Here is a 13088-nt window from a genome sequence, read left to right on the forward strand (position 1 = left end):
TGTAAAGCAAATATTCACACCACTCCACCCCATCAAGCAAACAGTATATTGCCAGAACCCAGACACCCGACACGTGCCCCTTCCCTACTTTGTGTTTTATCACTTATGTATTCATTCCTGACCACTAGCTTCATTTTATTTGTGGTGTTCATCCATGCTGTTGCATGTGGCTATACTCCACTCAGACAAGGGAATATACTAGTACTTACTTATTTCCTCTGCTGTTGCTATATATACATTTATGTTGTTTCCAGTGTTTGCCTCGGGTGCCTACGGTTGCTCCGAACTCTCTGCATGCCTTCTGAGGCACCGTGTGCATATTTCATATATACACACCCACGTACATGTTGGGTATGCATTCTCTTCTACCAATCAAATTGATAGATCATAGACTGGCATCTCTTTCGAAGTTGAAGATATGCACAAACTGTTTTCTAAAGTGGCTGCACCAGCTTACCCTTTGCCCAACAGCGTATGAGAGTTCCTGTTGCTTTGCATGCTCCACAATACGTGGTATTGCCAGCCTATTTTATTTTGGCCATCTTGATGTATGTGTCCTGGTATCACATTGTGACTTTAATTTGCATTTCCCTTAATTTCACCTGGCCGAGTACGTTTTTATACCTTCATTGGCCACGTGGCGCTCCTCTGCTGTAAACTTTCTGTCCAACTGCTGTGTCTTTCCTTCTACCAAGCTGTCTTTTCCTTATGACCTTGGAGGAGTTCTTCATAGTTCCGGATATGAGGCCTCTGTTCACTTACCGCCAGTGTCTTTTTCCAGTCTGAGGCTTGTCTTTTCATTCTTTTAATGTCTTTTAATAATCAGAAATTCTTATTTTTGACGTAGTCCTACTTGTCAATTTTTCCTTCAAGACTAGTAACTTAAATGTCATTTTTTTCATCTTTACTTAGCCCAATCATGAAGATGTTTTTCTAGAAATTTATTGTTTTGTCATATTTAGGTCTACAATTCACTTGAAATTATGTTTTATAAACAGTGTGAGACAGGGGTCAAGTTGCCCTTTATCCTATATTGCATCCCACTGCCCAGGGCCAGTTATTGAAGAGGCTGTATTTGTCCTACTTCTCCGTAGTGTCGACTTCACCAAAATCAAGTGCCTTGGATGTGCAGATTTGTTTCTGGGCCTTCAATTCCGCTCCATTGTCTATCCTTGTACCGGTACAAGACTGTCTAAATTACCGTAACTTTTTAATAAATATTGAAATCGGGTAGCGTAAGCCCTCCCATCCAGTTCCTCTTCATTAAAAGTGTCTTGACTACTATTTGATCTTTGCATTTTTCATTCATGTTATAATCAACATTAAATTCTGCAAAAACTAAAATCTGTTAGATTTTGATTGTCTTCTTCCTCAAAACAAAGGAAAAGTGTTCAATAGTTTAGTCTTGAGTGTGCTGTTTCTGTAAGTTTCTAAAAATAGATTTTAAAAATCAGATTCAGGAAGTTCCCTTCCATTCCTAGTTTTAAAAGAGCTTATATTTTTAAAATAACGAATTCTTGGTTCAAGTTTTCTAAATGACCTTTCAGTATCTATTGAAGTAAGTGCATTAATTTTTCTCCTTTAGTTTGATAATGCAAAATAAAACGATGAATTGGCTAGTGTGAAACAAATTTGCATTTTTCATTTGAGCCCAGTTTAGTCACACTGTAGCATCCCCCACAGGTATCGTTGCATCAATTTGCTGATACTTGTCTTAGAAGTTCTCATCTGTGTTTACAAGTGAGACTGGCCTGAAATTTTCCTTTGTGATAATGTCCTCGTTGGGTTTGGGTGTCAAGGTTTTCCTGACCGAATAAAATGACTTAAGGATTGTTTTCTCTTTTTCTACACTCTGAAACAATTTGTTTAAAATTGATGTTATTTCTTTATGGAATGTTTTGTACGATTCACCAGTAAAGCCACTTGGATCTAGAATTTTGTTTTGGGGAAGATTTCAGATTTGTTTAATGGTTATGACTGTTCAGAACTCTCTATCTTCTTGCGTCTGATCCTACGTGTTGATTTTTATAGAAATTTGCTGGTTTTACAAAATTTTTCAAATTGTTTGACACTAAGTTTTTCCGAATATTCTTTTCTGAGTTTTTAATGCCTATATGATCTTTGCTGATGGCCTCTTTTTCCTTCAGATTGTGCCATCTCTCTTCTCTTAATCAGTCATGCAGGGCTTTATCAATTTTATTTCATTTTTCAAAAAACCAACTTCTTTCTTTGTTAATCACTCAATAGTATGTTTATTTCCTATTTCACTATTTTCTGCTATTACAATCACATCATTTCTCTATTTTCCGGGTATATTTTGCTTCTCTTTTCCTGTCTCTAGAGGGGAGCACTTAGCTCATGGATGTTTCAATCATTTCCTTTTTATAATCGAGGCTATAAATTTTGCTCGAAGAAAATCTTTGCATCCCATCAATTTTGATATCTTTTCATTAACATTCACTTTCAAATTATTTTCTGATTTCTATTGCAATTTCTATTTTGATCTATGAGCTACTCAGAAGTTTTTTTTATTTGATTGTTTTCAAACCATGTGGTTATTCTGGTTGTCTTTCTACTATGTATCTCGAACTTTACTGGATTGTCATCTGAGACACGTTATATGATTTCAGTCTGTTGGATTTTGTTGAGACTAACTCTATGGCCAGTGTATGGTCAATTTTATCAAACATCTCATTTGCGCTTAGAAACAATGTATAATCTATAGCAGTTGGTGACGGCGAAATTTATGAACATTAGGCCATTTGTTAGGCACAGTTTGTTAATTATGATAGGATGTTTTGTTTGCTTGTTCTCTCAGCTACTGTGAAAATTGTCAACATCTTCCACTATCATTGTAGATTTATCAATTTCTCCCTGTAATTCTCTCTCTGTCTGTATTTTTACATTTTTAAGGTTATGTTATTACATATCTACAGGTTCAAGATTGAACTTTTCATCTTTATGAAGTATCTCAGTTTACCTCTAATAATACTTTTGCCTTGAGATCTACCTTGACATTGGTATAATTATACCAACATTATTTTGGTTAGTGTTTATATCATTTTCTATCCTTTTATCTTCAAGCATCTTGTAAACAGCACAGAGTTTTGATTTGTTTCAAATTCAGTATGACAATCTTTTTATTTGGAGCAATTAGTCCATTTTGTGATATTTGTCAGGGTAAGTCAACTATCTTATGTATATATATCTTATATATCATACATCTTTAATATATACATATATCATATATTTTCTGTTTGTTGCTTCTATCCTACATTTGTCTTTTCCTTCTTGCCTTCTTTTGGATTCCCTCTTACCTTCTTTTTGATTATTTTTTATTATTCCATGTAACCCTATATTTTAAAAATTATTATTCTTTTAGGGTTACTCTAGATATTAAAATATATATCCTTGGACTTACCAATCTGATATTATTGATATTTTTGTCCATTTTAAAGCAATGTAAAGTCTTAGAATGCAATTCCATTTACCCTTCTCCCTATATACAGGCGAATTCTGTCGTGAATTCTAATTTCATACATTTTTTAATTCCATAAACAACCATGATTATGATTCCTTTAGGCAGTCAAGATTCATTTAGATTCACTCACATATTTACAGCAATATTTGCTCCTTCATTCCCTCCTACATAGCTGGTTTACCCTCTGGGAACATTCTCCTTCCGGCTGAGGAACACTCTAACAGTTCCCTTAATGTAGGATTGTGCGTAGCAAATTTTACCATTTTTAGCTTGTTATATTTTCACCGATTATAAAATTAGCAGGTTTTTTTCAGTACACAACCTCCATTGTTTCTGTTAAGAATTCAAACGATAGTCGTACTGGCACACACAGAAGGCATTTTTTTTCCCTTTACTTTTAAGATGTTTGTCCTCTGTTTTGGGGTTTCTGCAGTTTCACTATGGTATGTCGAGGTGTAGGTTTATCTTAATTTATTCTGCTGAGTTTCTTTAGCTTCCTGAGTCTCTGGGTTTAATGTCTTCTATGAGTTTGGCCCATTCTCAGCATTATCTTTTTCTTTTTTTTTTTTTTTTTACATCTGCCACAGTTTGGCTTGATAAGCAACGGGTAGGTCTGCGCCCAGAATCTGAACTGGCGAACCCTGGGCCGCCAAAGCAGAGCGCGCAAACTTAACTGCTGTGCCACCAGGCCGGCCTCAGCATCATCTCTTAAATAATATTGCCTCTGCTCCATTCTTCTCTTCTGGGACTACAATTACATATACACTAGGTCTCTGTATTCTCCTCCTTTTCATCTCACTTCATATTTCCTGTTCATTTGTCTCTCTGTGCTTAGTTCTAGATATTTTCTGCTGACCTATTTTTAACTCATTAATTCTTTTTTCAAATATGTCTTACATACTATAAACCCTTCATGGAGGTTTTGGTTTTGGTTATTGTATTTATCAGTTCTGAAGTTTTTATTTGTTCTTCCTCAAATCTGATATGCTACTTTTTTATATTTTCCAGTTGTCTTTTGAAAATTTCAATCATGTCTTTTCATTCCTTGAGCATAGTAAGCACACTTGAAAAAAAAAATGTACCTGATATTTCCATATCAGGAGCACCGAGAATCTGTTTCTGTCACCGTCTAAAATTTACTGAGTCAAAAGTTACACACATTCCTGAAGGCTCTAAATAGATATTGGCATTTCCCACTACAATGTTTATACCAATTATTCATTTATTTATCTATTTAGCCACTGTTTCTTCAGCATTTGCTATCTTCTAGGCATTGTTCTGAGCACTGATGATACAGGGAGAAACAGACAAAAAGCCTGCTCTTAAGGAGCACAGATGCAAACAGAATTAGAGAGACCGAAAAGGAGTTCAAAATCTGTGACGTCGTGATGAGTTCTTTTGTGAAAAACAGAAAAGTTCAGCAGATGGAGTGTGACGGTGAGAGTGAGGTGTGCCGTTTTAACACGCTGGTCAGGTGAGATGACATCCATCAGAGACCAGATGGAAGTGAGGGAACAAACCATGAGGATATCTGGGAAGAGCATTCCAAGCAGAGGGGACCACAAGTGCAAAGACCCTGAGGTCCCGGTGTGCTTGCCATGTTCAAGAAATAGCAAGCAGACCAGTGTGATCAGAGCAGAAGGGCTGAAGGGAAAGGCACAGTAAATGGGGTCCGAGCTCTCCGTGAGCGCTGGCAGTGGAGAGGCAGAGCCCGCAGGGCCACGCTGGGCGTGAGGACTTGGAATTTTACTCGGAGTGAGATGGGAAAGCTTTCAAGAGTTGTAAACATACATATTTGAAAAAGATTGCTCATATTCGTTACCAGTAATACATCAGAACACCCTTTACATTACCCTTGCTAATATTTGAATATAAGAATATTATACATATCTTAATCTTTACCAATGTCATAGATAAATATCATTGTTTTGGTGTACATTTCCTTTATTGCAGATGAATATATTTCATATTTTGTTATTTTTTTTCCTCTGTGCATTATTTATTTGCCTTGTTTGGATTATTTATTTTCTTCAATTTGTTGATATTTTTATATAGAAATGATATTACTTATTTTCTGCTATCTTTGATCCAAACATTCTCTCCTAGTTCATCATTCACATTTTAACTTTACCATTTTTCAGATATACAGACATTTACATTTTTTTATCCTACTCTAATTCTTGGACCTTTTTGGATTCCTTCCACTGATTTTATATTTAGAAAGCACATCATTCTGAGGTTAGATAAAAAATTTTCTTTATTTTACTGAAACTTTTGTGGTTTCATTTTTATATGTATTTCTTTAATTCATCAAAAATGTATCTTTTTGTCTGATAGAAGGTAAACGATGAACTACATAGTCATCAAATTTAACAAGTTATGCTAACATCACATATTTACTACACCTCTCTTTCCCTACACTTTTTTTTCTTTGCTGTGGAAGATTCGCCCTGAGCTAATATCTGTCTCCAATCTTCCTCTATTTTGTATGTGAGTTACTGCCACAGCATGGCTGACAAGTGGTGTACGTCTGTGCCTGGGAACTGAACCTGGGCTGCTGAAGTGGAGCATACAGAATTTAACCACTAGGCCACTGGACTGGCCCCCTACACATTTTTAAATGCCAAAAATCTCTTTACTAAATTCCTGTATATTCTACCATCTGTTTATTGTTTTTCGTTGTGTTGCTTTAATCTATTTATATACAAATACCAGTATTTACTTATTGTAGCTTTGATATTTACTGGAAAAGGTTTCTCTTTATTTCTTCTACTCAATTATTTCTTGCTCTTTCCAGTATTTTGGAGGGGGCGGGTGAGGAAGATTGGCCCCAAGCTAACACCTATTGCCAATCTTCCTCTTTTTGCTGAGGAAGATTAGCCCTGAGTCAACATTGGTGCCCATCATCCTCTATTTTGCAGGGATGCCACCACAGCATTGTTTGATGAGCAGTGATGGTCCACGCCCAGGATCCAAACCTGTAAACCCCAGGCCACTGAAGCAGAGCATGCAGACTTAACCAACCACTACGCCATCAGGCTGGCCCCTCTAGCATGTTTTTTCCTTCTTTCTTTTTTTTTTTTTTTTTTTTGAGGAAGATTAGCCCTGAGCTAACATCTGCTGCCAGTCCTCCTCTTTTTGCTGAGGAAGACTCGCCCTGAGCTAAGATCCGTGCCCATCTTCCTATACTTTATATGTGGGACGCCAGCCACAGCGTGGCTTGACAAGCCATGCATAGGTCCATACCCAGGATCTGAACTGGCGAACCCCAGGTCGCCAAAGTGAAACATTCGGACTTAAGTGCTGCGCCACCGGGCCAGCCCTGACTGCAGCATTTTTTTGACATGGATTTTAGAAATGCTTTGTCAAGTTTCAAGACATTCAGTGAAATTTAACTGGTATTATATTAAACTTTTATATTAATTTGAGAGAAATATTTTTGATGTCGAGTATTCCCATTTAGGAATATGGTAAGGAATTTCTTTAAAACATGTCTTTTTTTATGTCTTAGCTTAAATGTTGCAATTTTTTCATACAAGCAGTTCTTTCAAATTTCTCATTCAGTTCATTCCTTGGTATTTTGTTATTTTTGTTGCAATTATAAATATCATTTTTCCTAATTACATAACATACAATTATTTCAGGCAAATAAAAATGCTATTAGCTTTGAAAGTTTGCTTTGTATTGGAACAACTTTACTGAACAATTGCTAGTGATTATAGCTTTTTTGAGAATTTTCTTAAAATGTCTGGATAGCCACAGATCATTTAAAATAATTGTGTGTTTATCTCCCTCCTCCAAGTCTTGCATCTCTTGTCTCTTAATTCTCTCAATTTGGCTAGGATTTTCAAAGACAGGAGAGTGGACAAAGTTAATTCAGAGAGTCAGTCACAGGCACGCTTGTCTTTTCTAGGTGTTTATGAAATCCACTGGAGCATTCACAGGGTGAGAGATGTGGAGACAAGGTCCTTCATTATGGGCATTACTATTTCCTTGAAGGTTTAAAAGCACTCTCCTTAAAATTTGTGGGTCCAGAGCCTTTTAAACAGATTCCATTTCCTCCCCGTGCATCGCTTTACAAGCTTCCTCACGTCTCTCTTGGACACTCACGTTTCTCTGCATTTGCCGTCTGGATTGGCTGAGGTGTCTCTGTCTTCTTTTTTCATTCTCCCTCCCCCAACCCCTGTATCCAGAACCAACTCCAGGACCTAGCAATTCTACTTGCTTTTTTTTTTCATTTAATAAATTCATTATTTTCTAATTTTGTCTTTATTTCCTCCCGTGGGGTGATTCAGTTGCTCTTTTATACGGAGTTAAATGGTTAGTTTACATATTTTAATTATTTCCCCACTTGTTATTAGTAATAACGATATTTAAAGATATAAACTTGTTCAGAGTGCAGCATGAGTCACCTTCGGTGAAGTTTAACATGTTTTCCCTGCCACTACTTCCTAAATAGCCTCTACCCACGGCTTTGGATTAAACATAATCAAGAAAGCAAAGAACTAGACGATGAATTTGGTGTTGCTTAATTTTTAAAATTAGTGAATTTTATTTTTGTGAGATTTATCATTGTTTTGACTTTAGTTGTAGATTTCTAGATCGACCACATTGTGATTGGACCCTGTGGTCTGTATAATTTCCTCTTTTGGGACTCGGAGTTTTTCATGGATGTTTATGAGCGTGATTTATTAAACACATTATTCTTATTACATCACTAGAATCTTTTGGATCTTTATTCGACTAGCACATTTGTCAAAGCCAGAGTATGTTAAAATGTCTCACTATAATTGAAACAATTGTATTGTCTTGTTGTATTGTCCTTCTATTTCTGAGAGTTTTAGTTTTATGTATTTTGATACACTGCTATTTGGCACATAAAATATTTTTATTTTGAGAGGTGGTGTAATTTTTATTAGTATAAAATGATTCAATTTGTCATTTAATTTTTTGCATTGAAATATATTATCAGATAGAATGATTAATATTGCCAATCTGATTTATTTGCGTTAATTTCTGCAAGATATATCTTGCTTATGTTTATTTTTAATCTTCTAGGTCGTGTACTTTTAGATCTCTGTCTTTTGAGAAGAGCATGTAATTGGATTTTACTATTTGACTCAACCTGAGCATTTGTCTTTTGATAAGGACTTTGTTTGATTTACTTTTTTTCTCTTCAGAAGGTATTCAACATGTTTTTAGTTTACTGGTGATTGCCTTTAAATTTAAAAAAATAATTTGAGCCCCCTTTTCTCCACCTGCATCACAACCTGAGGTAATGTTTATCCACCCCTTCCTGTGTAAAACAAGAAATATAGCATGATAACTTCCGCTACACCTTTAATATACTTTCCAGTCTCAGGTAATATCATCCAGAATTCTTTCTTTTTAATCTTAGATTAAGGGGCTGTTTTGTTTTTTTTTTTTTTACCAAAAGCCAACATCTTTTTGCGTGTGTGTGTGAGGAAGATTGGCCCTGAGCTAACATCTGTTACCAATCTTCCTCTTTTGTTTTTCCCTCCCAAAAGCCCCCCAGGACATGTTTCTACACTCTAGCTGTAGGTCCTTCTGGTTGTGCTATGTGGGACGCCGCCTCAGCATGGCCTGATGAGTGGTGCTAGGTCCATGTCCAGGATCCAAACTCGAGAAACCCTGGGCCACCGAAGCAGAGTGTGTGATCTTAACCACTTGGCCACAGGGCTGGCTCCTAGTCCACAATTCTTGATCAACATTACTTAATAGTAGTTGTGCTTTATGGATCATCTCTTTGAGAAGTTATTTTTACATTTCATTGCCTTTGCATAAACAGATTTACAGTAATCATTTAGACCACTGTGCTCACTGGCAAACCTTTCCAACCACAACTCCCCCGGGCTTCAGCTCTCTTGATTTTTTGTTTTGATGCCTCTCCTAATGCGCTTGGTACATCTTCAGAAGGTATTCAACATGTTTTTAGTTTACTGGTGATTGCCTTTAAATTTAAAAAAATAATTTGAGCCCCCTTTTCTCCAGATGTGTACGGGACTCGTGTCCATTCCTGAAATTCAAAACCTTCACTAGGACATGTGGACATATTGATTCCTGCCCTCAGTGATTCCAAAGCCTTCAATGACTTTACTCACCGAGTTGTACTTCAATTGAATTGTTTTTTGGATAAATGATCTTGGGGATTCTTCTTCCATTTCCAACTTTTTCTGCTAAGAAATCATATCCACAAAAAATTGCGTTAGAGTCGTATACAATACATTTGCAACCACTTTAATGCAATGACAGCGTAAAGAAAATATGACACAGAACAGACCTTCAATAAACACTGCTCAGGAGAAAACAAAACTCATGAGGTGACGAAATATCATTCATTAAATGCAGAAAGAATCGCTAAGGAAAAAACCTAAAAGCTGGGCTACCAAGAGCGTTCACTTTGCTAGTATATATTTGCTATAAATATGAACTGATGAGGCTGTATAATAAAATCTCATTACTTAATAATCCAAATACACTTCTTAAACAGTGGCTATAAGCAAAGTCCTGACCTAGGTCCCAGATGGAGAGAAATAATGACCCTAATATTCTATCTTCCCTTCCGCTCCTCCATCCTCCACCCTTGCTTTTCCGTGTTCTCTACATCTTACGTTACTCTTCAGCTCTTCCATTCCTCCACCCCACTTTACAATCATCTCCCTTGTATTGAATCCTCATTCCTTAGTCTTTCTCCATTTCTTCCCTTCCCCCTTTGTCCACTAAAATTTAGCAGTCATATTAAGCCCCACATGCCTCCTATATATTTGGGGCGGGACAAGGAAAAGTTAAAAGAGGGAAGCTAGGAAAATGCAAAGACATACGTTCTTTATGATAACAAGAATATTTGCACATTCAACAAACTATTCAAATTCTGGATGTCCCAAAAAGAAGTCACCACCGGCTAGTTGATGTACCACCTTCCAGTAGATCACACGCATCGAAAATCCGGAGGTCATTCCAGGCAACAGCTTTTCCTCACCCTCTTCAAATTATCAATCACCAAGTCAAGCTAATTTTGCCTCTTAACACTTCTCAGTCTGTGCCCCTTCCTCCACTCCTAAACTTTCTGTGTTTTATTCTCTGCTCTTTCTCTAGACACCCTCATTCACACCCACCTCTTCAATTACCCTCTAGAGGCCAATGACTTTGAAAGCTGGATCTCCAGACCTTTCTCGAAGCTCCAGATCCACCTAGGCCATGGCCCAATTGACATCTCCATTTGGGCATCTCAAAAGCACAAAGTACTCAGCTTACTCAGGACCAAACTCACGATCTCATTCCTAAATCCAGTTTTCCTCCAGAGTTATCTTATTTCATTAAATAGTAGCACCATCCGGTCAGTTGCATATACCAGAAGACCTAGCTTTCTGACCTCGCCACATCCCTCACCCATATTCAGTCCAACACTAAGCCCTGTGGGTTTTACCTCCTAAAATGCCTCAAATCCACACACATCTCTCCATCTTCAGCACCACCATGTTGCCTGTGCCTACCTGATGTCACACCTGTGTTTCTGCACCTGTCTTCTAACTGCCCCTCCTCTCTCAGTAGGGATTGTTCTGTGCATAGCAGCCACACTGGGATTTCAGAAATGTAAGCCACACCATGCTACTCTCCTGCACTCAACCCCTCTGGCTGCTCACCATTGTTCTTAGAACAAAATCTGTACTCCCTGCTTTGGATTGCATGTTCCTACCTAATCTTGGCCCCTGACTACTTCTCCAACCTCATTGCCAACCACGATCCTCATCAGCATCACTCTAGCCAACCGTCTACTTCCCACCCTTCAGACATAGCATGGTCTACCCTGTCATAGGGCCTTACTCGGCTGCTCCCTTGCCCATTCCACCACTCAGTGCTTCCTGACCATCGGCATCACCATTATCAGGAAGCTTTCCCTGACCCACTGCCTTCTTAACAAGTCCTTGACTGATCCTGTATTTTCCTTTCCTTCATTGCATTAATCTCCTTGGTAGTTACACACCTCATTAGTGGATCATCTGATTCATCTGTTCCTCTCCTCCCTGCTCAGACTTCAGAGCTCCATCAGAGCCACGGTCACGGCTGCTTTCCTCCCCATCACGTTCTCTCTATCTAGCGCTCAGTGAAGAGTCACTAAATGACTGCCCGAAGAAGAACCCCCTTCACCTCCACCCAGGTTCAGATTCCCAGCGCTTTTCTGGATATTGCAGCAGCCGCCCTCGTGGTCTCCAGGCCTCAAGACCCTCTTCAATTCCTGCTCAAATCACCTCAAGACTGATCTCACCCATCTCAGCTGCAGCTCGGCGCTCTGCACCCACACCCATCCAAGTGCTCTTCAGTGGCTGCACGGTAGAGCCTGCGTACAACCGGCCCCCTTGACCTTGTCCCTGTTTAACTTTGGGACCTCAGCTCCCACTCCTCCTCATCTCACACGCTCTAACAAAACTAGTTTTAGATCCAACATAAACTATAATGGCAGACACTTCTGTGCTTTGCCTTACATTCTTCCTTCTGCCGCTCCTCATTCTTTTGTACTTCTGTAAATCCTATTCATCGTTCAAAATTCAACATTTCCTCTCGGAAGCCTTCCCAGAATTTACTTGCCACCCCTGTGGCTACTTCTGATTCTTTTCCTGCTCCCCAGATGCTGTCTGTAACTCTATCCTCACCACCTAAGGTTAAAATGATCCGTTTGGATCTCTGGCTCCACTACCGCAGGCTGAGAGCTTCCTAATAGAAGAAACAGTGTTTTTTTATTTTTTTAAATTAGTAGATTCCAACAATGTGGGGCATATAATAGATCATAAATAAATGTTTATTGCACCGACATGACCTCTTGAGGTATTCTTCATTTTGCCTTTGAAATTTCACCTTTCAAAGAATTCCCTCAGCCATCAATGTAAAACTAAAGCATGAGAGTAGTCAACCATTCAGTTAATGAACAGATCTGCACCGAGGCCAGGCCAGGCACTGGGCGAGGTTTTGGGGATTCAACCGTGAACAAGACGAAGAAGGTGCCTACTTCTGGACAGATTATCAGTTAGCGTAAACCCAGGAGCATAAAAATCATAAAATCTAATACAATCAATTTTCCTAACTGAGGGGCCCCAAGTGGGAAGCACCAAGCCACACACGCTGAACACATCCCCCCAGAGAGCCACACCATGGAAATCGCTAAGTATCCCCCAGTATCATGAAGTCGGACAGAAATTAGTGACCAACGCAAAGGTCCAAGTCAAAGAAATATTCAGCCTTTTGTTCTCTCCATTTAGATGAGTAAATCTAGAAAACCACTCTCCACTGAAGAAAGAGCAAAAGGCAACAAGGCAAGAGTTCCTCGGTGAATGTGTCTAGAAGAAAAAACGCTTGTCTGGACACTGAAGCCTGAGTCCTGGCCCTGTTTCTGTCACTAACCAGCTCTCTAAGTTGCTTCCCTCCTAGGCCTATATAAAGCTAATGGCTTGAGCTAAATTATTTTTAGGGTTTCTTCTACCCCTAAGATTTTGCTTTCAAATCTCCGGGTCATATGTTCAAGAAAAGTGGCTGCTCTGGGTCAAAAACTGAAACTCTTCGAGCATTAAGTTTCCTGGAACCAAGTCCAGAG

The 13088-nt window shown here is 38.4% G+C and overlaps 1 protein-coding gene across 13 annotated transcripts in view; it reads right to left on the reverse strand.

Moving 5' to 3' along the window:
* The window catches only part of IL1RL2 (interleukin 1 receptor like 2), a 50634-nt gene that overhangs the window by 19249 nt on the left and 18297 nt on the right, over positions 1 to 13088 (reverse strand). For 9 of the 13 annotated variants that reach the window (XR_011526313.1, XR_011526317.1, XR_011526316.1 and 6 more), the window contains one exon: positions 9604 to 9678. Coding sequence is in view for 5 of the 13 variants with exons in the window: in XM_070573396.1 (XP_070429497.1) it covers positions 9604 to 9678 (75 nt within the window). In the remaining 8 variants the exon portion in view is untranslated. The remainder of the gene's footprint in view (positions 1 to 9603; positions 9679 to 13088) is intronic. The other 4 variants (XR_011526319.1, XR_011526318.1, XM_070573397.1 and 1 more) reach the window with 1 other exon arrangement.

This window comes from Equus przewalskii, chromosome 14 (genome assembly GCF_037783145.1).
Source record: "Equus przewalskii isolate Varuska chromosome 14, EquPr2, whole genome shotgun sequence".
Lineage (NCBI taxonomy): Eukaryota > Metazoa > Chordata > Mammalia > Perissodactyla > Equidae > Equus > Equus przewalskii.